The sequence below is a fragment of the Trichechus manatus genome, unplaced genomic scaffold, assembly GCF_000243295.1.
Source record: "Trichechus manatus latirostris isolate Lorelei unplaced genomic scaffold, TriManLat1.0 scaffold00029, whole genome shotgun sequence".
Classification (NCBI taxonomy): domain Eukaryota; kingdom Metazoa; phylum Chordata; class Mammalia; order Sirenia; family Trichechidae; genus Trichechus; species Trichechus manatus.
Genome location: NW_004443965.1, coordinates 22488779 through 22511908, shown reverse-complemented (window position 1 = coordinate 22511908; position 23130 = coordinate 22488779). Strand labels below are relative to the sequence as shown.

The 23130-nt window shown below is 38.0% G+C and overlaps 1 protein-coding gene across 1 annotated transcript in view; it reads left to right on the top strand.

Annotated features, from left to right (window-relative positions):
- Positions 1–23130, top strand: part of NDUFAF2 (NADH:ubiquinone oxidoreductase complex assembly factor 2) — a 165133-nt gene that overhangs the window by 115268 nt on the left and 26735 nt on the right. Inside the window, exon 2 of the mRNA XM_023729453.1 lies at positions 21649–21738. Within this exon, the coding sequence (XP_023585221.1) occupies positions 21649–21738 (90 nt within the window). The remainder of the gene's footprint in view (positions 1–21648; positions 21739–23130) is intronic.

Genomic DNA, 23130 nt, shown 5'->3' with positions numbered 1-23130 from the left:
TTTGTTAAAGCCATCTACTTGTGGTATTTCTCTTACAGCAGCAGTGGATAGTTAAGACACAAATGTTCTGGGTTTTTGCTTGCTCTGGATGCTGTAGCTCCTGTTTGTCTGACCTTCTGTTTTTGGGACTTGAGCTATCAGCTTATCTGTTGATCTTGAGATTTGTTGATCTACACAGCCTGTAAGTGGGACCCCTCTCCAACCTGCCAATCTTGGGGTCGCCAGCCTCTGCGGCTACGTTAATTGAGAGAAGCCTCTATTCTGATCCATGGACTTGGGACATTCCAGCCTCTACAATCGTGTGAGCCGTTTCCTTGATATAAATCTCTCTCTTTATATATTTGTATGGTTTACTGGTTTTGCTTCTCTATAGACCCCAGCCTAAGACAATCGTTTTCTTTCATACTCCTAAAGCTTTCTTTTTGGTGAAATCACAACTTAATGGTATCTTTCTTTACCAATGAATTGGAGTAGACAAGGAAGGTAAAATTATGTCATCCAATCTTATTAGTTATTAGCTGTATTAGTTTTATAGGGCTGCCATAACAAATACTACAAAATAGGTGGCTTAAAATAGTGGAAATGTATTCTCTCACAGGGCTAGAGGCTAGAAGCCCAAAGTCGGGGTGTTGGCAGTGTTGATTCCTTCTGAGGGCTTTGAGGGAGAATCTGTTCCATGCCTCTCACCTAGCTTCTGGTGACAGCTAGTAATCCTTGATGTTCGTTGGCTTCTGCCACCATAACTCCAATCTTTGCCTCAGTCTTAACATGGCCATCCTCTCTGTGTATCTCTTTTCCTCTTCTTATAAGGACACCAGTCATATTGGATCATGGCCCACGGTACTCCAGTATGAACTCCTGTGAATTAGCTAATTACTACATCTGCAAAGATGATATTTCCAAATATGGTCACATTTATAGCTACCGAGGAATAAGACTTGAGATATATTTTTGGGGAGACACTAATCAAACCATAACATTAGCCCAGGTAGTTTTGTCATAGAGAAAGCTTAATGAATAGATGTGATGCTATAAATAAATTGCTCTTGCTAGAATTTTCTTTTCTGTCTTTCCTTTCACTGTGATTGGCCTCAGAATAGCTCAATCTCTTGCACTTCACGTGAGCTTCCAGGTCTGAGGGACTGAAGAAAGTATTGAGAACGCCTTTCCAGTGAAGGCCTGCTTCCTTGAGGATACATGAATTGAAGAGTCATTCTTCCCTCTTACTATACAAACTTTTTTGTCTCTTCCCAAGGACTTCTTGCTCTAAAGTTTGAGAAAATAATTTCTCACTGAACTCATGTCTAAACACTGGAAACAAGCCTTAAGCCAGGTTCCAGCCTTAAATCATAGATTCACAACTGAAGTAGACCTGATATATCCTTGGGATACAGAGCTGCAGGAAAAATGCTTTTTGTCTTACCACTGATTGATCAAATGTTAGGGGTTTGTGACAGGTTGCTTGACTAAAAACTAGGTCAGGGATAGGGCAGAGAAAGAAGTGAAATATATGAAGATTTTTCTGCTATTCGTAAGATCTTGATTTTGTTTAGGAAACCAATATATGTATGATGGATTTTAGAATCTCAAAACTGCAAAACTTGGCCTGAATCAGTGATTTTCACAGGACTACTTAGAGCCCCAGGACTGTGAAGAGGTGCCTGCATGGATGGGGAGAGGAGAAAAGGTCAGTGCCTCAACCAGAGAAGCTCTGCTTTGCACAGCTTTGCAAATTGAATAGTGATTGAACATATTTTGAAAGAAAAGCTTCTACAATTAAGAAAGAGTTTGAAGACTATTGGCACCCCATCCTCTTATCAGCTGAACCCAATTTTTATGCCCAGGAATCTGGTTTGCAAGTATTAGTATAATTCCTGTTAAGCTGATGACTATCACATTTCATTAGATGATTATATGATCTCATTCTATGTCAGAATATATTTCTATTCATTAATGATAAGTAGTGCATCGTGGTTAACTAAATTAAATAGATTAATGAAGGATATTGGTAATTTATGGCTTAATAAGTAAATATAATTTTTTTTTAAAAATGGAGACTAATGCTCCATAAAATGTACTCTATTTATTTCCATTAAATTATCCATATTTAAAACTGTCATATATTCTGTGAATTAGTAACAGTAGCTAACATTGCAATCCTTGACTCTTACAGTCTTTGATAAATGACCAAGTACTTCTTGATTTCTATGAGACTGTTTGGGTCTGGGAATCCATCCATATATGCTGTATTTCAAATTTTAAAATAAAGTTTGATCTAGGCCCAAGCATTACAAGTGGCATAATTTTATAATTCTCTAAATTCTAGTAATACTTGCCACTGTTAATTCTTTAAGTTTCTCTCTTTATCTCTCTATTGACAGTTCCACATGTTCAAGTTAAACTTTGAAAATGAAAATAAAAAATAGCTTGATTATATTGGTTGATACTACACTATGAGTGTTTACTAATTTTGAGAGGAAGAAAGTATTACTGCCTTTTATATAAGGGTTTACCAGATTAGAATTTGGTTGTTTTGGTTAACCAATGTCACTATAAACGAAGATTCTCAGTTATAGTCCTAAATTTCCTATTTCTATAAAACAGTCTTTTGAAAACCTGGAATTTCCATACAATGTATCTTAAAGCGTACTTAGGTTGGATAAGAGAAAATGTCATATTTCCCTTTTTTTTCCCTTTCCTTTTGATGTGTATTTAAGACATGTTAACTCATCTGTCATGTTTCAGATGTAGTCATTACAGAATCACCTAATATTTGTTTCTTGTGATATTTTGTTAAATGCTCAAGTTTTCAATTATAAATATGCTTTCTATATTAGAGATAATTTAGCTTTAAAAAGAATGGTAGAATGTATTAGGTGAATAAAGTGCTTTCAAAAACTGATTCTCTGCATATCACTCAAAACCTGCAGTGGCTGCCTGTCTTTCAGTTGTTCAGAGTGGACACCTTATTCATAGATAGGCTAAAGAGTCATGTATCTGTCGTTACCTCCTTTGAGGGGGTGTAATAGCAGCTGTAATAGGAGTCAGAATTCCTTGCAATTTGAAAAATAAATGATTCTTTACACAAAACATTCAAGTGTTTTTATTTATTTTTTAAAAAACCCATTATGCATTGATTGTCCACAGTAGTGGAAAGGAAGTATATGAAGTAAAATACTCAACATTTCTAAGACTTACGTGCATGATTTGGGAATACAATCAGAAAACGGATTTAAGTTTTGATTGTAAATCTTCCTAGACTAACGTGATAAACTGTTCAATATATGTGTGTTGGTTGAATAACAGATATTTTAAAAACTTGAATTTTTTGTTTGAATATAGTATTACTATGAAATGTTTTTATATACAGTTTATTGTCCATGTGAAAGCATAAACACAAATTTCCAAGTGGAATTATCTGTTTTTCTTAAAGTATGATGTTCTTCATATGTAATTTCAGACTTAAATTTTACAAATTTTACTTATGACTCTTAAAAATATTAGTGAAATCAGATTTACACAGTAATATTACTGGTGTGCTACAAACTTGCCACAAAACATTTACACTAGTACAGGAAAGAGATCACTTGGAATTTTTCTGCTGTCTTTCTCGGTATAGCATAAGACCTTTCCGCTTACGGGGCCTGAAAGGCTAAACCATATTATATAAGCACTTCAGAAAAGCCAAGCATTTTGATATAATTTGGAATTTTCTAAGATAGAAGAAGCTGAGATTTCTTATGGGAAACCTGTAAATATGGGGAAACTTATAAGATTTTAGGTAATCCATTGAACTACCTGGTAGTCTTAAACTTTCTGAAAGCTTATCTGTAAGGCCTCTTTAATTGCTTTTTTAAAAAAGTATTACCTGCTGAGACCTGCTGAGATAGTCTTCCGTGCTCACATAAATATGTGTAGAATATGTCAAATTATAGAATCATCACATTTTCAAACACGAATGCCTTGTTTGAACACTACAGGAAAATAATAGCTTATGATAGTTATGAATAAAATGTTAGTTTTTAATTGTATATCTGTAACGATACTGTATGCAAACTTTGTAAATGCTAATTTTAAAATCTTAAATAGAAAAGCTTATGCTTAGGAGTCAGGAAAATGCTTAGGTTCAGATGCTGGCTATACTACTTTAATCAACTGTGTGCATTTGGATAAGTTAATCAGTCTAAGCCCCTTTTTCCTCATCTGTAAAAGGTTGCTTTAAAGAGATGATACAGGTACCTAAACATTGCCTGGTGCATAGGAGGCTCTTAATAAATAGATGCTGCATCTGAGTAATATTAGTTAAAATATGCTTTAAATCTAATTATGTAAAAATGACTTTCAGTGTAAGAAGTCCTATGTTAGTATTCTTGTTGTTAGGTGCCATTGAGTCAGTTTTGACTCATAGCGACTCCTTGTGACAGTAGAACGGCCCCACAGGGTTTTCTTGGCTATAATCTTTATGAAAGCAGATTGCCAGGTCTTTCTCCTGTGGAGCCGCTGGGTGGGTTCAAACTGCCAGCTTCTGGGTTGGCTACCAGATGCTTACCTGTCTGTGCCACTAGGGCTTTTATTTTAGTATTTTTAATTGATGTTTATTTTATTTGTGATGCTTCAGAATAACAAGGTATAAAAGTGCCCAAATCTAATATATGTAGTGTGGTTCTTGGCTTTTAGTAGCCTTCACTTACATAAATTATGCTTTGACACTTCTAAGCCTCCCTCATATGCAGAATTCAGCCTTGATTATATGTCACCAGACAAACTTATGTAGAGTTGTCACCTGGTCTTATTGCCTGCTGCCACTGGGGTAAAGGGCCAGCCATGAGTAAGATAACTAAGGGTCTTACCTTGGCCATGCTACCTACTTTATCACCATTCGTCCAAGACAGGGGCTTCTGTCAGACATCAGGGGCCTGAAGCTTGCTTATTTACACGGGGCAAGTATCTCAGAGATGTGTTACTTCACTCAATCTAACTTTTCCACCCTCCCCCACCAAAAAAAAGAAAACAAACCCATTGCCGTCGAGTCAGTTCTGACTCATAACGACCCTATAGGACAGAGTAGAACTGCCCCCTAGGGTTTCCAAGGAGCAGCTGGTGAATTTGAACTCCCAGCTTTCGGTTAGCAGCCGAGCTGTTAACCACTGTGCCACCGGGGCTCCAACTCACCCCCAGATTTCTCTGTCTCTTCCTATGCTATGCCACCAGTGGGAAATAATTGGTCTGGAAACAGACAGCTGGTGAGAACCCTCACCAAGGATCACATGTGCGTCACAGTCAGTATAGGCCTTTATTCCACCTTTGATGTGGTGGTTGTGGAAGAAAGTCCATCTTCCACTGTCTTAGATATCCTGTGAGTTCTAAAGCTCTGAAATTTAAGGATTAAAGTCTGCCCAATATCTGCCCTGGCTCATGTGAGTGAGTTAGGGAAGGAGTACTGGCCAGGGGAAGGAGAGATACCTCGGTCTGCTGTCTCATTCTTCAGGACCGCTGGTATCTCCAGTCTCAGACTGGCACCTGTCAAACGTCTTAGCCACCTACAGAGTCATGAAGGACTATAGGAAGGCAGTGTTAGTAGGTAGCAAAATTATAAATTTTATAATGCATAACCCAACTGTCTTTTTAATATGTAACTCTTGTTCTACTTTCAAACATGTAGGAACACTGTATATCCAGAAGAAGGGGAAATTGTTTCCAAATAAAAACAAGAGACAATCCCCTTTCATTAATGATTCTTGCCAAAACCAATCTTTCCCATGATGGTTACAAAAATGATTATTTACCCACTCCAGCACTTGCTCCACATTTACTGTTCAGCACCATGGTAAGCAAAAGCACCCTTTTCCTTCACCCCAATTCATTTATTTATCCATCTATTTATGTTTATCTTTTGTTGGCATGGACTTATGAATTCCTAATGTTTTTCAGTGGTGTATGTAGTTCTCAAACTTTTTGGTTTCAAGATCCCTTTAAACCTTTCCCAGTTATTGAGGATCTGAAAGAGGTTCGTTTGTGGGATGTGTATTAATATTTATCATATTGAAACTAAAACTGAGAATTTTTGAATATTAACATGTAAATCCATTACATGTTAACATAAAGAATATATTTTTTGTGAGAAATAACCATATTTTCCAAAACAGAAACATTTATAGAGAAGAGTAGCATTGTTTTACACTTTTGCAAATCTCTTTAATTTCTGGTTTAACAAAAAACAGCTGGACTTTCATATCTGTTTCCTCATTCAGTCTGTTATTTGATCACACATCATGTAGCCTCTGTAAACCTCCAATGTCATTTATGAGAGAATGAATGTGAAAAGGGTGCAAATAACATATTAGTATTATTATGAAAGTAGTTCTGACTTCACAGACCCCTTAAAAGGGTCATAGGTACTGCCTAGAAGTCCCCAGATTACACTTTGAGAATTACTGATCTATAATAATTATTTCAGTGCACAGATTATCCCAGATTTGGCCAGTGCGAATCCCGTCAAACTAGCTCTAAGTCCTTGTGACAGGCCCATATATATATATATATATTTTTTTTTTTTTTTTCAAGAACTCTTTCATATTTGACATAACAAGACGTTCCAGGTTCATCTTGAGAACACCCTGCCCCAGGCCTGGAATCAGCTGTGTCTCTTGAGAAGGCCTGGTTTCTTTTACTGGATAATGGTATAAAAAACAAACCCATTGCCATCGAGTAGATTCCAACTTCTAGAGATGCTATAGGACAGAGTAGAACTGCCCCATAAGGTTTCCAAGGCTGTATATCTTTATGAAAGCAGACTGCTACATCTTTCTCCAGAGGAGTGCTGGTGGGTTCGAACCTCCAACCTTTGGTTTAGCAGCCCAGTGCTTAACCCCACTGTACCACCAAGGCTCCTGTGGATAATGGTATAGAGAATCAAGATTTAGGCTCTAGAAGTGCTTGTTGCTATTAGTGTCTTTGCTTCTAGGCTCTTTCTGCAAATAGAACTGGAACTACACTGATGTCTTAGTCATCTAGTGCTGCCATAACAGAAATACCACATGTGGATGGTTTTAACGAAGAGAAGTTTATTTCCTCACAGTCAAAGTAGGCTAAGAGTCCAAATTCAGGGTGTCAACTCCAGGGGAAGTCTTTTTCTGTCGGCCTTCTCATCAGTGTTCCCCTGGACTAGGAGCTTCTTTGCGCAGGGACCCCGGTCCAAAGGACGCGCTCTGCTCCCGGCACTGCTTTCTTGATGGTATGAGGTCCCCCTGTCTCACTGCTCACTTCTGTCTTTTATATCTCAAGAGATTGCCTCAGGACACAATCCAGTCTTGTAGATCCAGTCCTGCCTTACTAACACAACTGCCACCCATCCTCCCTCATTAACATCATAGAGGCAGGTTTACAACATACAGGAAAATCACACAGTATCAGGAATCATGCCCTAGTCAAATTGATACACACATTTTTTGGGGGACCTAATTCAAACCATGACAACTGATAATTCCAATTTTAATCTATCCTCACATGGTTCTTTTTTACCTTACTGCATTCCATATTTGTCTGTCTTTCCACAGTGAGAACCTTGGCTTCCAAAAGCCTTAACTCATTTACTCATTTCCTGAATCCTATAACCAAAAACCAAAACAAACCTATTGCTGTCGAGTCAATTCCAATGCATGGTGATCTCATAGGGCAGAGTAGAATTGCCCCATAGTGTTTCCAAGGAGCAGCTGGTGGATTCAAACTGCCAACCATTTGGTTAGCAGCCAGTCTCTTAACCACTGCACCACCAGTGGTTAATACACCTGTAATACATCTAAACGAGTTTGACAATTGCCTCGCCCATACAGAAAACAAACATACTAAATAAGTCTAGGATTTATTTGCAGTTCTCCTCCTCACCCTGTCCAAGACTGAGGATATATACTCAAATACTGTGTTCATAAGTTACTTGGTGTAGTTTTTCCTTTTCTTCCCCCTTTTGGTGTGGTTATGTTATTAATTTGAAATAAAGTTAGATTCATTTGTTTCAGTTTGCTTTCAGTTTTGGTTTCTCTTTTCCCCTTCACATCTCTGTCGATTTAGTTTTATTTTTTGAATATGTAGAACATTAACATGTTTTCAAACTTATTCAGAAGTGTATACTCAGAAAAGTATCACTCTTTTCCATATCATTTCCACTCACTTACCTGATTGTCCCTTGCCCTTTGTATGTAAGCAACTTCATTGTTTTCTAATTTGTCCTTCCTGTGTTTGTTTTGTAACAATAAGCAGATCTTTCTTTCTGTCTGTCTATCTATATCATCTATCTGTATTTTCTTATTTCTTCTTCTTTCTTAAGGTATTATACTATCTGTGTTCATTTGCACTTTGCTTTTGTTTTTTTCCACTTAACATCTTCTAGAAATCTCTGATTTCTTAGAGATCTTTGTTCTATTTACAGCTGGATGGTACTCCACTGGTGTATTGTTTATTCAACCAATCTTCTATGCTTGGCCATTTAAGTAGTTTCCAGTATTTTGCAATTGCAGATAATGGTGTAGTGGATACTCTTGTGCATATGTATTTTTGTGTTATTGAGTAAATTCTTAGAAATGGGATTGCTGGGTCAAGTGATGGGATGGCTTTTTAAGTGAATTTTGATTATAGTGATATCAATTATTTTAAAATATATAGGATGTGAAAATGAAGCCATAGAAGTTAAGGACAGAACACAGAAGATTGAGACAACTTTAAAATTATGAAACAAAAAGATTAAAAAAGTTCAACCTCATTGTAAAAAAAAAATTCTACAATGGAAAAAATATAAATAAAGCTGAAAGGACAAACTGTAAAATATTTGCAATTCCTATCAATAACAAAGAGTAAACTTCTTAAGTATATGAAGAGCTTCTACAAATTGTGAAGTGAAAGACAAACAACCAATAGAAAAATAGTCGAAAAGACACAATTTATAAAAAAGGATATACAAAGGCTCTTAAAATGAAACAGTGCCAACTTTGTTCATAAAAAGAGAAGACTAACAAGTTACTGTTTTTTAACCTATGATATGGCAAAGATCAAAGAGTCAGGGTATAGGGAAAAATGTGCTTTCACCCATTGCTAGTGAGAGTTAAAATGGTGCAACCTTTATGGAAGGCAGTTTGGAAATAGCTGTCAAAATTGCAGATGCACATTGAATGTGACCTAGCCATTCTACTTCTGGGAATTTCCCCCATGGATATACTTGCACTTATTTGAAAAGACATGTATAAAGCTATTCATTGCAGTGTTGCTTGTTACAGCAAAAGATTGAAAACCCAAATATCAATAATGAATTGGTTTAATATGGTATACCCATTCTATGTGTTATTCTGTGTTTATTAAAAATAATGACACTGATCCTTTTATATTCATGTGTAAGAGTCTCCCGACTAGGTTATTAAAGGAGAGAAGAAAAAGAAAGATGCTAAATAGTGTAATTGGTACGCTACCATTTGTGGCATCCTCAAAAAAAAAATCTGCCTACATTCACATTTGCTTGTACATCTATAAGCTGTCACTAGAAGTTTACATTAGAAATTAGTAATCATGTTTGCTGCCAGGGAGGATAACTGAATGACCAAGAGACAAGAGTGGGAAGGCGGGGGGGGGATGGAGGCAGGGAGATTTTTTTATTCTTTCCCATACAAAGATTTATACATACATTATTATGTGACTATAATTGCTGTCTGCATACTGTGACAGCACACTCCTCCTTTCCACGCGATTCCCCATGTCCATTCAACCAGCTCCTAACCGTCTCTGTCTTCCCATCTCACCTCTGGACAGAAGCTGCCAGTTTAGTCTCTTGTATCTACTTGAGCTAAGAGGCATACTCCTCACGAGTATCACTTTATGTCCCACAGTCTAGTCCAATCGCTGTCTGAAGAGGGGGCCTTGGAAATTGTTTTAGTTCTGGGCTGAAAGAGAATCCAGGGGCCATGCTTTCTGGGGTACCTCCAGTCTCAGACCATTAAGTCTGGTCTTCTTACTAGAATTTGAGTTCTGCTCCCCACCTTTGTCCTGCTCCATCAGGGACTCTGTTGTGTTCCCTGTCAGGATGTTCATTGGTGGTGGTAGCCGGGCACCATCTAGTTCTTCTGGTCTCAGGCTGATGAAGTCTCTGGTTTATGTGGCCCTTTCTGTCTCTTGGGCTAATACTTTCCTTGTGTCTTTGGTGTTCTTCATTCTCCTTTACTCCAGGTGGGTGGGACCGATCGATGTATCTTAGACGGCCGCTTGCAAGCTTTTAAGACCCCAGATGCCACTCACCAAAGTAGGATGCAGAACATTTTCTTAATAAGTTTGTTATGCCCGTTGACCTAGCTGTCCCCTGAAAGCATGTTCCCCAGACCCCTACTCCTGCTACTCTATCCCTCAAAGTGTTTGATTGTATTCAGGAAACTTCTTAGCTTTGATTTAGTCCAGTTGTGCTGACTTCAAGGGGGGGGGACTTTTATACATGTGCCTATATAACTTGGGCCTGGTGGCAGAGTTCTTAAGAGCTCAGCTGTTAGCCAAGAGGTCAACAGTTGGAATCCACCAGCTGTTCCTTGGAAATCCTATGGGGCAGTTCTACTCTGTCCTATAGTGTCACTAAGAGTTGGAATCGACTTGATGGCAGTGGGTTATATAACTTGCTCAAAAAATAAACAAACTTTAAATTCTTAGAGGAAGTATCACAAGACTGACAATAAAATCTACATGCAGAAAGTGGTATTTAAAATATCAAAAAGTCCCAAATCTTTAAGTCAGTTCTTTGGCTCCTAACAAGCCATATTCCAGTTCTTCTGCAGAAACTTGCTCTGAGAGTAGAGAATATCTGTGCTCTCTCCATCCACCAGTGGTGCTGGGGGTAGGGGGGATCTTTCATAAATCCCTTTTCTCTAGAAGGTAACTGCATACTTTTGTTGTTATTAGGTGCCATCAAGTTGATTTTTGACTCTTAGTGACCACATGTGACAGAGTAGAATTGCCCCATAGGATTTTTTTGGGCTGTAATCTTTACAGAAGCAGATTGCTGGCTTTTTCTCCCATGGAGCCACTGAGTGAGTTTGAACTGCCAGCCTTTCGGTTTGCAGGCAAGCACTTAATTGTTGCGCCAGCAGGGCCCTTTAACTGCATGCTAACTTCAGGGACTTCCTCAAAGCATTTTTCCTATCCCGAAGATTGCTTCGGTGTTCTTCTAGGTTAGAAATAGAAAAGATGAAAAAAAAAAAGGCCAGAAGACTTTTTCCTGTGATGTATTTTTGTCTCTCAGAAAAGAATATTTCTTTGGTGACCAAGATATTAAATGAATCACTGCAGTCTACCTCTTCCTCTCCCCCAATCTTGAAGTTCTACCTTAATTTATAAAGCTTACTTTGTGTGACATACTTGAAAGTTACCTTTTAATTGGCAGAAATTTTTCTTTAGTATTTGTTTTAACTTATTTGTTCTTAAAAAGGAAAGTTCTTTTCTCTCTTTATGTTTAAAGCACAATTGAACCAAAGAAATATTATTTTACACACTTATACAGGTGTTTTCTTCTTCATCAGAGCATATTTGGAAAGAACACTAATATTTTTTACTTAGAGAATAATGACATGTTACTTTTGGCCACCACCGTCCCCAGGCACAATGGGATCAGGCTATTGTGGTCTGTAGGTTTCACTGGCTGATTTTTAGAAGAAGATCACCATGTCTTTCTTCCTAGTTTGTCGTAGCCTGGAAGCTCTGCTGAAACCTGTTCAGCATCATAGCAACACTCAAGCCTTCACTGACAGATGGGTGGAAGCTGCACATGAGGTGCATCAGCTGAGAATTGAACCTTGCATGGAAAGCAAGAATTCTACCACTGAACCTGTCCCTATGGAAAAAGGACATGAGAAACCTTCATATTTTCTATGTAGGAGGGAAAAAGATAAATTGCAGTATGACTTAAATCTTGTAAATGTATGTATATATATGTGTGTGTATATATATATACACACACACACATATATAAGTATTTGTGTATTTATAATCTACATATTGATTACTGAAAGGTGATAAGTAGTTAATAGTATGGTTTTTTGATGAGATTATGGATGATTATTATTTCTACTTTTCTGTATTTTCCAGATTTTCTTCAGTGAACTTATACCACATTTATGTAAAGTATTTTATGTTGAATGATTGTTAGTATCGTTATGTGGAATGATTTAATGTGTTTTCTACATTCAGGAAATACACTAGTAAAAGGCAGTAGTTCTTCTTTTTTGCAGAGAAATAGTTGATTTTTAATCTTCTTAGATACGACAATTACTTTTGCTTTTAGCTTACCAGTTACCAGTTGCTGTTGAGTCAATTCCAACTTCTGATGCCGCATGTGTGTCAGAGTAGACCTGGGCTCCATAGGGTTTTCAATGGCTGATTTTTCTAAAATTGCCAGGCCTTTCCTTCAGAGGCGCCTCTGGCTGGACTAGAATCTCCAATCTTTCGGTTAGCAGCTGAGTGTGTTAACCATTTTCACCACCGAGGGACTCCTTAGCCATTGTATTTTACTAACTGAAACGTGGTAGGTTTGTATATGTAACATTTGTAATGTCTTAGAATCTGGCAACATACCTTAGTTGCGTAAGTGACCAAGGTCTGGAGTTAGAAGACCCATGTTCAAATTCTGACTCCTGTTTATTAGCTGTGTGAGCTGAGGTCAATATCTTAAGTTTTCTTAAGACTTAATCTCTTTAGAAAATGGAGTGATAATAGTGTCTCATGGAGTTGTAAAATATGAATGAAATTACTCGTACAAAGTTAAAACTTCAGTGGGCACATGGTAAACATTCTGTAAGTATTAGCTTTTTTTTCCTTCTGGTCACCCATGGAATTCTAAGACTACTATCCTCTTCCTTCAAACCTAACATTAAATTGTTGTGCATTTAGGATTTTAAGAAATGAAAAGTGAATATAATGCAAGCAAGACTTTGATGTTCTTTAACCATTCTCCAGCCACAAGGTTTCATGCTGGTCCTTATGCTGTATGTCACCATGTGTATTGCCAGGCATGTCTCTCTGGTCCAGTGTGGTCTGCAAGTGTAGTCTCTGCAGAATGACTTAAGGTGATACAAAGGCAATCCCTTATATCTATTTTAATGTATGAATAAAAATACAACTAGTACATTAAGTCAATGGTCTATTGGTATTTTTTTAGGGTAAGGTAAAAGTGAATATTGAATAAAAAAAGCAAGAAAAATATTAGGGCTAGAATAGTATAAGGTGCAGATATGGAAAAAATTGCACAGATGGTCCTTGAATGACTAAAGTTTAGGACTCTGCTCTAGATTTTCCTTCCCATGTCGGTGTCCCGGATCCCCATACTCTCCCCAAACCTCTGTCATCTACCCCATTCCTGGGATTTCACCTTTTTTTTTTTCTTTACTTTTTTCCAATTTTTACTAAATGGGCTTCGTATTTTTCTACACAAAGAAACAAGAAATCTGCCTTCCTAGGGTAAATAACTCAAAAGCAGCTAGCTTTAAAAGTTTTTAAGTTTGAAAAATATACTGTTACTTTCACAATCTTTAAATCCATGTACTGTTGGTCATTACGATCTTCCTGAATTCAAAATTTTGTATTGCCTATTTTAATTAAATCTAATATTATTTAACATTACAACTATGCATTGTTTTACTTAATAATATGCATTGACTATCTAGGTGATTTGTTTATTGTTGCACTGTTGTTGTTAGGTGCTTAGAGTCAGTTCCAGCTCATAGCGGCCCTATGTACAACAGAACGAAATACTGCCTGGTCCTGTGCCATCCTCACAGTCATTGCTATGTTTGAGCCCATTGTTGCAGCCATTGTGTCAGTCCATCTTATCAAGGGTCTTTCTATTTTTTGCTGACCTTCTCTTTTACCTAGCATGATGTCCTTCTCCAGGGACTGATCTCTACTGATAACATGTCCAAAATACGTGAGATAAAGTCTCACCATCCTCACTTCCAAGTAGCACTCCGGATGTACTTCTTGCAGGACAGACTTATTTGTTCTTCTGGCAGTCCATGGTATATTCAATATTCTTCACCAACATCATAATTGAAAGTCATCAATTCTTCTTCTGTCTTTCTTATTCATTGTCCAGCTTCTGCACGCATATGAGACGATTGAAAATACCATGGCTTGTGTAAGGCACCCTTTAGTCCTCAAAGTGACACGTTTGCTTTCTAACACTTTTAAGAGGTGTTTTGCAGCAGATTTGCCCAATGCAATACGTCGTTTGAGGTCTTGACTGCTGCTTCTGATGGGAATTCTAGAACACTTAATTGTGCTCATTAGGAACCTGTACCTAGACCGAGAGACCGTCGTTTGAACAGAACAATGGAATACTGCGTGGTTTAAAATCAGGAAATGTGTGCATCAGGGTTCTGTCCTTTCACCATACTTATTCAGTCTGTATGCTGAGCAAGTCATCTGAGAAGCTGGACTAATGAAGAAGAACATGGCGTCAGGATTGGAGGAAGATTTATTAACAACCTGCATATGCAGATAACACAGCCTTTCTTGCTAAAAGAAAAGAGGACTTGAAGCACTTACTGATGAAGGTCAAAGACCACAGCCTTCAGTATGGATTACCCTCAACATAAAGAAAACAAAAATCTTCACAACAGGACCAGTAAGCAACATGATAAATGGAGAAAGTGTTGAAGTTGTCAAGGATTTCATTTTACTTGGATCCACAATCAACACCCGTGGAAGCAGTAGTCAAAAAATCAAACGATGTATTGCATCAGGCAGTCTGCTGCAACAGACCTCTTTAAAGTGTTGAAAAGCAAAGATGTCACTTTGAGGACTAAGGTGCGCCTGACCCAAGCCATGGTATTTTCAATCGCCTCTTATGCGTGTGAAAGCTGGACAATGAATAAGGAAGAACGAAGAATTGACACCTTTGAATAATGGTGTTGGCGAAGAATATTGAATAAACCATGGACTGCCAGAAGAACAAACAAGTCCATTTTGGAAGAAGTACAGCTAGAGTGCTCATTGGAAGTGAAGATGGCAAGACTTTGTCTAACCTACTTTGGACATGTTATCAGGAGGGACCATTCCCTGGAGAAGGACATCATGCTTGATAAAGTAGAGGGTCAGGGAAGAAGAAGAAGAACATCAATGAGATGGATTGACACAGTGGCTACAACAGTGGGCTCAAACATAGCAAAGATAGGATGGTGCAGGACCAGGCAGTATTTCATTCTGTCGTACATAGAGTCGCTCTGAGTGGGCACCTAACAACATAACAGCAAGCTTCCATGCGTGTTGATTGTGAATCTAAGTAAAATGAAATCTTTGACAACTTTAATCTTTTCTCCGTTTATCATGATGTTGTTTATTGGTTCAGTTATGAAGATTTTTGTTTTCTTTGTTTTGAGGTGTAATCCATACTGAAGGCTGTGCTCTTTGATCTTGATCAGTAAGTGCTTCAAGTCCTCTTCCTTTTCAGCAAGCAAGGTTATGTCATCTGTATAACGAAGGTTGTTGGTGAGTCTTACACTAATCATGATGCCATGTTCTTCTTCATATAGTCCAGCTTCTCGGATTATTTGCTTAGCATACAGTTTGAATAAGTATGGTGAAAGGATAGAACCCTGACTCACACCTTTCCTGATTTTAAACCACGCAGTATCCTCTCGTTCTGTTTGAGTGACTGTCTTTGTTTATCTACAGGTTCCTCATGAGTATAATTAAATGTTCTGGAATTCCCATTCTTTGCAATGTTATCCATAATTTGTTATGATCCATGCAGTTGAATGCCTTTGAATAGTCAATGAAACACAGGTAAACAACTTTCTGGTATTCTCTGCTTTCAGCCAAGATCTCTCTGACATCAGCAATATTATCCCTTGTTCATGTCCTCTTCCGAATCTGTCTTGCATTTCTGACAGTTCCCTGTCAGCGTACTGCTGGAACTGTTTTTGAGTTATCTCCAACACAGTTTTACTTTAGTGTGATATTAATGATATTGTTTGATAATTTCCGCATTCTGTTGGGTCACTTTTCTTTGGAATGGGCACAAATATAGATCTCTTCCAGTCGGTTGGCCAGGTAGCTGTCTTCCAGATTTCTTGGCACAGACGAGTGAGCACCTCCAGTGCTGTATCCATTTGGTGAAACATCTCCGTTAGTAATCCGTCAATTCCTAGAACCTTGTTTTTTGCCAGTGCATTTAGTGCAGCTTCAATTTCTTCCTTCAGTACCATGGGTTATTGATCATGTGCTACCTCATGAAATGGCTGAATGTTGACCAATTCTTTTTGGTACAGTGACTCTGTATATTCCTTCCATCTTCTTTTGATGCTTCCTACATTGTTCAGTATTTTGCCCATAGAATCCTTCAGTGTTGCAACTGGAAGCTTCAATTTTTTCTTCAGTTCTTTCAGCTTGAGGAATGCCGAAATGTATTGTCTTTCCTCTTGGTTTTCTAACTCCCAGTCTTTGCACATTTCATTTTAATACTTTACTTTGTCTTCTCGAGCCACCGTTTGAAAGCTTTGTTCAGCTCTTTTACTTCATCATTTCTTCCATTCACTTTAGCCACTCTATGTTTAAGAGCAAGTTTCAGAGTCTCTTCTGACATCCATTTTGGTCTTTTCTTTCTTTCCTGTCTCGATAATGACCTTTTGCTTTCTTCATATATGATATTCTTGATGTCATCCCAGAACTCGTCTGGTCTTCGGTGATTAATTTTCAGTGCATCAAATCTCTTCTTGAGATGGTCTCCGGATATAGGTGGGATATACTCAAGATCATATTTTGGTTCTCGTTGACTTGTTTTAATTTTCTTCAACTTTAGCTTCAACTTGCATATAAGCAATTGATGGTCTGTTCTGCAGTCGTCACCTGGTTTTGTCCTGACTGGTGATATTGATATTCTGATGATGTTTCATTGACTCTTTCCATAGACATAGTCGATTTGATTCCTGTTTTCCAGCCAGTATGTCCACATGTATAGTTGCAGGTTACATTGTTGAAAAAAGGTATTTGCAATGAAGAAGTCATTGGTCTTGCAGAATTCTATCATGTGATCTCCAGCATTGTTTCTGTCCCCACGGCTATATTTTCCAACTATATATCCTTCTTTGTTTCCAAGTGTCACATTCCAATCATCAGTAATTATTAATGCCTCTTCTTTGCTTGTTTGATTAATTTCAGACTGCATAAATTGTTAATAATCTTCAATTTCCTCTCCTTTGGCATTAGTGGTTGGTCCATGAATCTGAATAATAGTTGTATTAACTGGTCTTCCTTGTAGGCGTATGGGTGTTATCCTAACACTGACAGCGTTGTACTTTAGGATAGATCCTGAAATGTTCTTTTTGATGATGAACGTGACACCATTCCTCTTCAATTTGTCATTCCTGGCATAGTAGACAATATGATTGTCTGATTGAAAATGGCCAATATCAGTCCATTTCAGCTGACTGATGCCAAGGATATCAATCTTTTTACATTCTGTTTCTTTTTTGATGACTTCCAATTTTCCTAGATTCTTACTTCGTACATTCCACATTTTAACTATTAATGGATGTTTGCAGCTGTTTCTTCTCATGTTGAGTCATGCTGCAGCAGTAAATGAAGGTCCTGAAAGATTTACTCCCTACATGTCATTAAGGTTGACCCTACTTTGAGGAGGCAGCTCTTCTCCAGTCCTATTTTGAGTGCCTGCCAACCTGAGGGGCCCATGTTCTGGCAGTATATCTGACAGTGTTCGGCTGCTATTTATAATGATTTCACTGACCGATTTTTTCAGAAGTAAACCGCCAGGTCATTCTTCCTAGCCTGTCTTAGTCTGGAAGCTCAGCTGAAACCTGTCCACCACAGGTGACCCTGCTGCTATTTGAAATATCAGTGGCATAGCTTCCAGCATCACAGCAAATGCAAGCCACCACAGTATGACAAACTGACAGAGGTGTGGTGGATTGTTGCGTTAGGACTTATAAACCTATACATATATTAGGTTAAATATTTTTATTATTAAGTTAATTTTAAAATATATATTACTCCCTAAAATTATGATAACTTGAGCTAGTACTTAAATGTGCTCTATTCATTAGAATAGAGATTTCTTTGCTGTGATAAGTAGGATTGTTGTTACAAATGTTACATGAAAGCGTAGTAATACAAGTAAGTATACAGTTTGTGCATAATTTCTTACTCAGTGGGAAGCAGAAACTTCATTCCTAATTCATAAAAATTGTTCAAGTAGGATTTATTCCAAAGAATGGAGTAGTTTTAAAGCAGTTTATTTTTGGGGGGAGGGGAACACAACACCTTATATCTCATTACAAAGAAATTATTCAGTGAAATACTGCTTTATTTTATATTTCTAAAGATGTGTACATGTATTTTTTAATACATCTTTGATGTCAGTTATGCTTATTCAACAATTATCAAGGAATTAGTTTAACTGGTTCATGAATTATTTTCCTGTCCTTCCAAATACACACAAATATGTTTGACTTCTGATTTTTAAAAATCTTGGGAGATCTTTAATGAAGTTTATAGACCTGAGGATAGGAATAGAAAGTTAATTTTTGTGTCACAGATCTCTATAGTATACACGCATTTAGTTGTGCTACTGGGAATGATAGGCCCCTCGTCCTCTTCCCATGTGCTAAATTTTATGGATGTACGTTTAAAAGCTTATAGACCACACAATACTTCAGAAGTTCATCCGTTAACATTTTATACTTTAAACAATAATTTTCCTTTCTGTAGTTGTTAACGCTAAAAGGTCATACATCTTTACATCTTGGTATTTAGAAAAGGACTATACAAAAACATGGGCGTTTTGATTGTTTGAAATATTTTGAAAATTGGCCTGTAAACATATTTTTGTTGTTGTTAGTTTCTGTCGAGTTGCCTCTGACTCATGAAGACCCCATGTACAACCAAAGAAAATGTTGCCCAATCTTGCACCATCCTCACTGTCATTGGCTTGCTCAAGTCCATTTCTTTGACCACTGATCAACCTAGGGGGCCCATCCTCCAGCACCATAGTAGACAATATTCTTTTGTAATCCACAGGATCTTCATTGTAAATTTTTGGAAATAGATAGGTCCTTTTTTCTAGTCTGTCTTAGTCTGGAAGTTCTGTTGAAACCTGTCCACACCATGGGCGACCCTGCTGGTATTTGAAATGTTGGTTCTGTAGCTTCCAGCATCATAGCAAAATGCAAACCACCAGAGTACAACAACTGACAGGTGATGGAAACATACTTTAGTATATATATGTATATATGTTTAGTATATGCTTAATTTATGGTAACTCTTGTTATTATAATGTGTTTATGTATGTGGATGTAAATAGCATTTTAGTAAAAATACATGTACATACATTGAGTTTCTGCTAAGAGAGAAATGCAGCTGTCATTGTTCCAGGCTCCTTTTACCTTGACCTTGTCCTGAATACTTAGATTTGTACTAGGAATCTGTTGTCCTACTGTAAACTCTCTGGGTAAGATAAGCAAAAGGGAGTTCCTCTTTATAAAACTTGGGGAACTTCTCTGTTAGGATTAAATCAATCTGATTAAATGAATCCATAATGAAATGCAGAACTTCCCTGACACTATAACCCCATAACCAATAAGGGTTATTAGTCATTAATGGCTTGTCTGTGAAATCCCAACCTTTCACTTACTATCACTTAAGGCAGAGGAGGTAAAACTAGCCATTCAGTCTTCTCAGGCTGCCCTTTTGTGCCTTCTTTTTTCCTGCACAGTCACTCCCAGGAGTTTCCTTATTAGCACAAAGGAATTTTCAGTTAGTAGAATTTCAGGCAGTACAGGAGAAAGATTTGTAGGCAACAGGTCAGTTTTTTTTAACTACGTCACCTAGTCTATCTAGCATAGTGCAAGGGTCACTATGAGTCGGAATCAACTCTATGGCACACAACAGCAAGGTTGGCCTAAGGAGCCCTAGCCAGTGCAGTGGTTAAGCACTTGGCTGCTAACTGAAAGGTTGTCAATTTGAACCCACCAGCAACTCCCCAGGAGAAAAGGCCTAGTGATCTGCTCACATAAAGATTACAGCCTAGAAAACCCTGTGGGGCGGTTCTGCTCTGTCACATGGGGTTGCTGTGTGTTGGAATTGACTTGACGGCACCCAACAATACAAGGTTGTCTTAGAAGGAAGAGAAAGGAGTCTTTCGTAAGGCCCAGATTTCTTTCCCTGACTGGACTGATTACTATTCAGCCTTGCTGCTCCTGTCGTTACTTGCCAGTGTCTTCTCTGTCTCAGCTCGCATTTTCCAGAGTTGGCAGGCATGCTTGTTAACTATTGAGAAGTGGAAAGCTTGCCTGGTTTTCCCAAGCTAAAAGCGAATGACAGAGCCACATGTTTTGAAGCCGCCATTTTGACAAAGCTGTTTTGAGGATATAATCAAAACTTTCTAAAAACAGAAGAAAATACCAAATAGTTTTATGCTTTCTGTATAAACTTATACTACAGGATCGCTATGAGTCAGAGTCGACTCGATGGCAATGGGTTTGGGTTTTGTTTTTGTTTTTTTTTTGGTATATAAACTTAAAATATACGCTGATCAAATTTTTGTTATTGAGAAATGTAGGCATTCTCATAGCATCCCTGATCCCTCTCCATCTGTTTCCTTACTGATCTCTCTGTTTTCATGTTTTTTACATTGTCACCATCCGTTCCCGATGATGAACCCTCACCTGAAGCCCCATACCTGAGGTACACTAGTTTTGTCCCTGTTCATTCAGATTCCCTTGAGAGATTATGACTTTGATGGGCGGCAGGATCCAACACATGGCTTAGGTCCCTTGGGTTTGCCAGTGTATTGTCAGAGTAGGGTAGTGCCATGATCTGTGGCCCACTGCATAGTTAGTAGGGGCTGTGAGTAGCGATTCGCTCAGGCAGTGCCAGTAGCCATTGGCACCTCTAATATATACTTGTAAGGAGCCCTGGTGGTGCAACAGTTAAGCAGTTGGCTGCTAACTGAAAGGGTGGTGGTTCAAACCCACCCAGCGGCTCCACTGGAGGAAGACCTGGAGATCTACTTCTGTAAAGATTACAGCCTAATGTGAAGCAGTTCTACTCTGTCACATGGGGCCGCTATGAGTCAAAATCGACTCGACAGCACCAAACCACTACAAACAATATATACTATGTTGTTTGAAGGGATTGATTATTAAAATGATTTTTATTAGCCCTTAGTCCCAATAGGATTAATTGGTTGCTCTTTTGGAGTCTTGTATTTATTGGACATACCCGTACCCATTGCTGTTGAGTCAATTCTGAGTTATAGTGACCCTATAGGACAGAGTAGAACTGCCACAAAGAGTTTCCAAGGAGCGGCTTATGGATTTGGACTGCTGACCTTTTGGTTAGCAGCTGTAGCTCGCCATAGCTCTTAACCACTTCACCACCAGGATTTAGTCTACCAAAATTAATTTTGCATACTATTGTAGGAAATATAAACATTCTACAATAGTTTAGAAATTGCCTTTTCTAACATATCTAATTCTAAAAGGAACCTATTCTTCTTCCTGTTAATGTAGTTCTTTTACCATACGTGGAGTGTGCCATATCAAAGGATAAGATGTTACTTGCAACAACTACTGTATTGTGGGTTCATTTAAAAATATATTAATCACTTTTGTCTTATAGGACAGACTGTTCAAGAGAGAAGAATTGTAGAAGTAGTACAGAAAAAAGAAGTAGACTATGAAATAGGGGATATCCCAGCAGAGTGGGAAGGTAAGTTTCTGCTTTCAGTGGAATTTTCTGAGAGGCAAATTGTTTAACGATATACAAGATCAATAAGAGCATAGGTAATTACATGCTTATTCTCTTTTGAAAAACTTTTTTAAAAACGTAATTCCATGCAACTGTTTTTTGAGACATTGTGTTTCTTTGAAAATTGTGAAGGTGACAAATTTTAGTGAGGAAAAACATGTATAATTGAATTAGGCATTAAAGAGGAGCCCTTGTGGTGCAGTGGTTAAGGTCTTGGCTGCTAACCAAAAGGTTGGCGGTTTGCACCCACCAGCTGCTGTGCAGGAGAAAGATGTGGCAGTCTGCTTCTGTAAAGATTTACAGCCTTGGAAAACCTGTGGGGCAATTCTACTCATTGCTATAGGGTCGCTATGAGTCAGAATCAGCTGGATGGCAGTGAGTTTGATTAGGAGTTAGCAGAGCTAGGACTACGGTAGGTGAGTGAGTCACCTAGAACATAAAATTTAAGGAGGCAATTCACTCTAAGGTGCTGACCCTGCATCTGTGCACATGAACTTGAGAAAGCCACTCATACTTCTCAGCCTCAGTTTTATCTTTTATAAACTGTGGACAAAATACTTATTGGAGATACCATTTAGAATATTTGTTCAATTCCCAGTGACCCCATTAAGTGACCCCTGCTTAGACGAAGATGGACACTTGATCCCTATCTTGCTTCTGTTGTTGTTAGTTGCTACTGAGTCGGTTCTGACTCATGGCGACCCCATGTGTGCAGAGTAGAGCTGCTCCATAGAGTTTTCAAGGCTGTGACCTTTCAGAAGTAGAAATCCAGGCTTGTCTTTTGAGGAGCCTCTGGGTGGGTTCGAACCACTAATTCGGCTAGTAGTTAAGCCTTAACCATTTGAGCCAGGGAGGGACTCCTGGTCCCTATTTTAGGAGTTTGGAATAAGTTAACAGATTGAAGGGAGATAAAACAGCAGCAGTCAATTTTTCGGTGGATGGAACAGTAAGTGATTTCTCTGTATCTCTGTTATAAAATTCCTTTTTTTTTTTTTTTGCTTACCAGTTCCTAGCATAGTGCCTGGCCCATATAAAGCACATAGCAAGTGTTCAGTAGATACTTACTAAGTAGATGAAATCTAGCTTGAGTTCGTTTTTGTTATTTGCAACTCAGAGAACCTTAACTAAAACATCAATACTTGTATATCACTTAACACTTACGAAGTGTTTATCTGTATGCCTGGTTTTATGCCAAGTGCTTTACAATCATATCTTGTTTAATTATCACAACAATCCGATGGGGTAGACCCTGTAATTATACCATTTAGTAGATAGGGAATCTAAGGTTTAGAAAGGTTAGATAAATTGCTTGGGTTATACAGCTGCATACGGTAAGCAGTAGACCCATTTGTT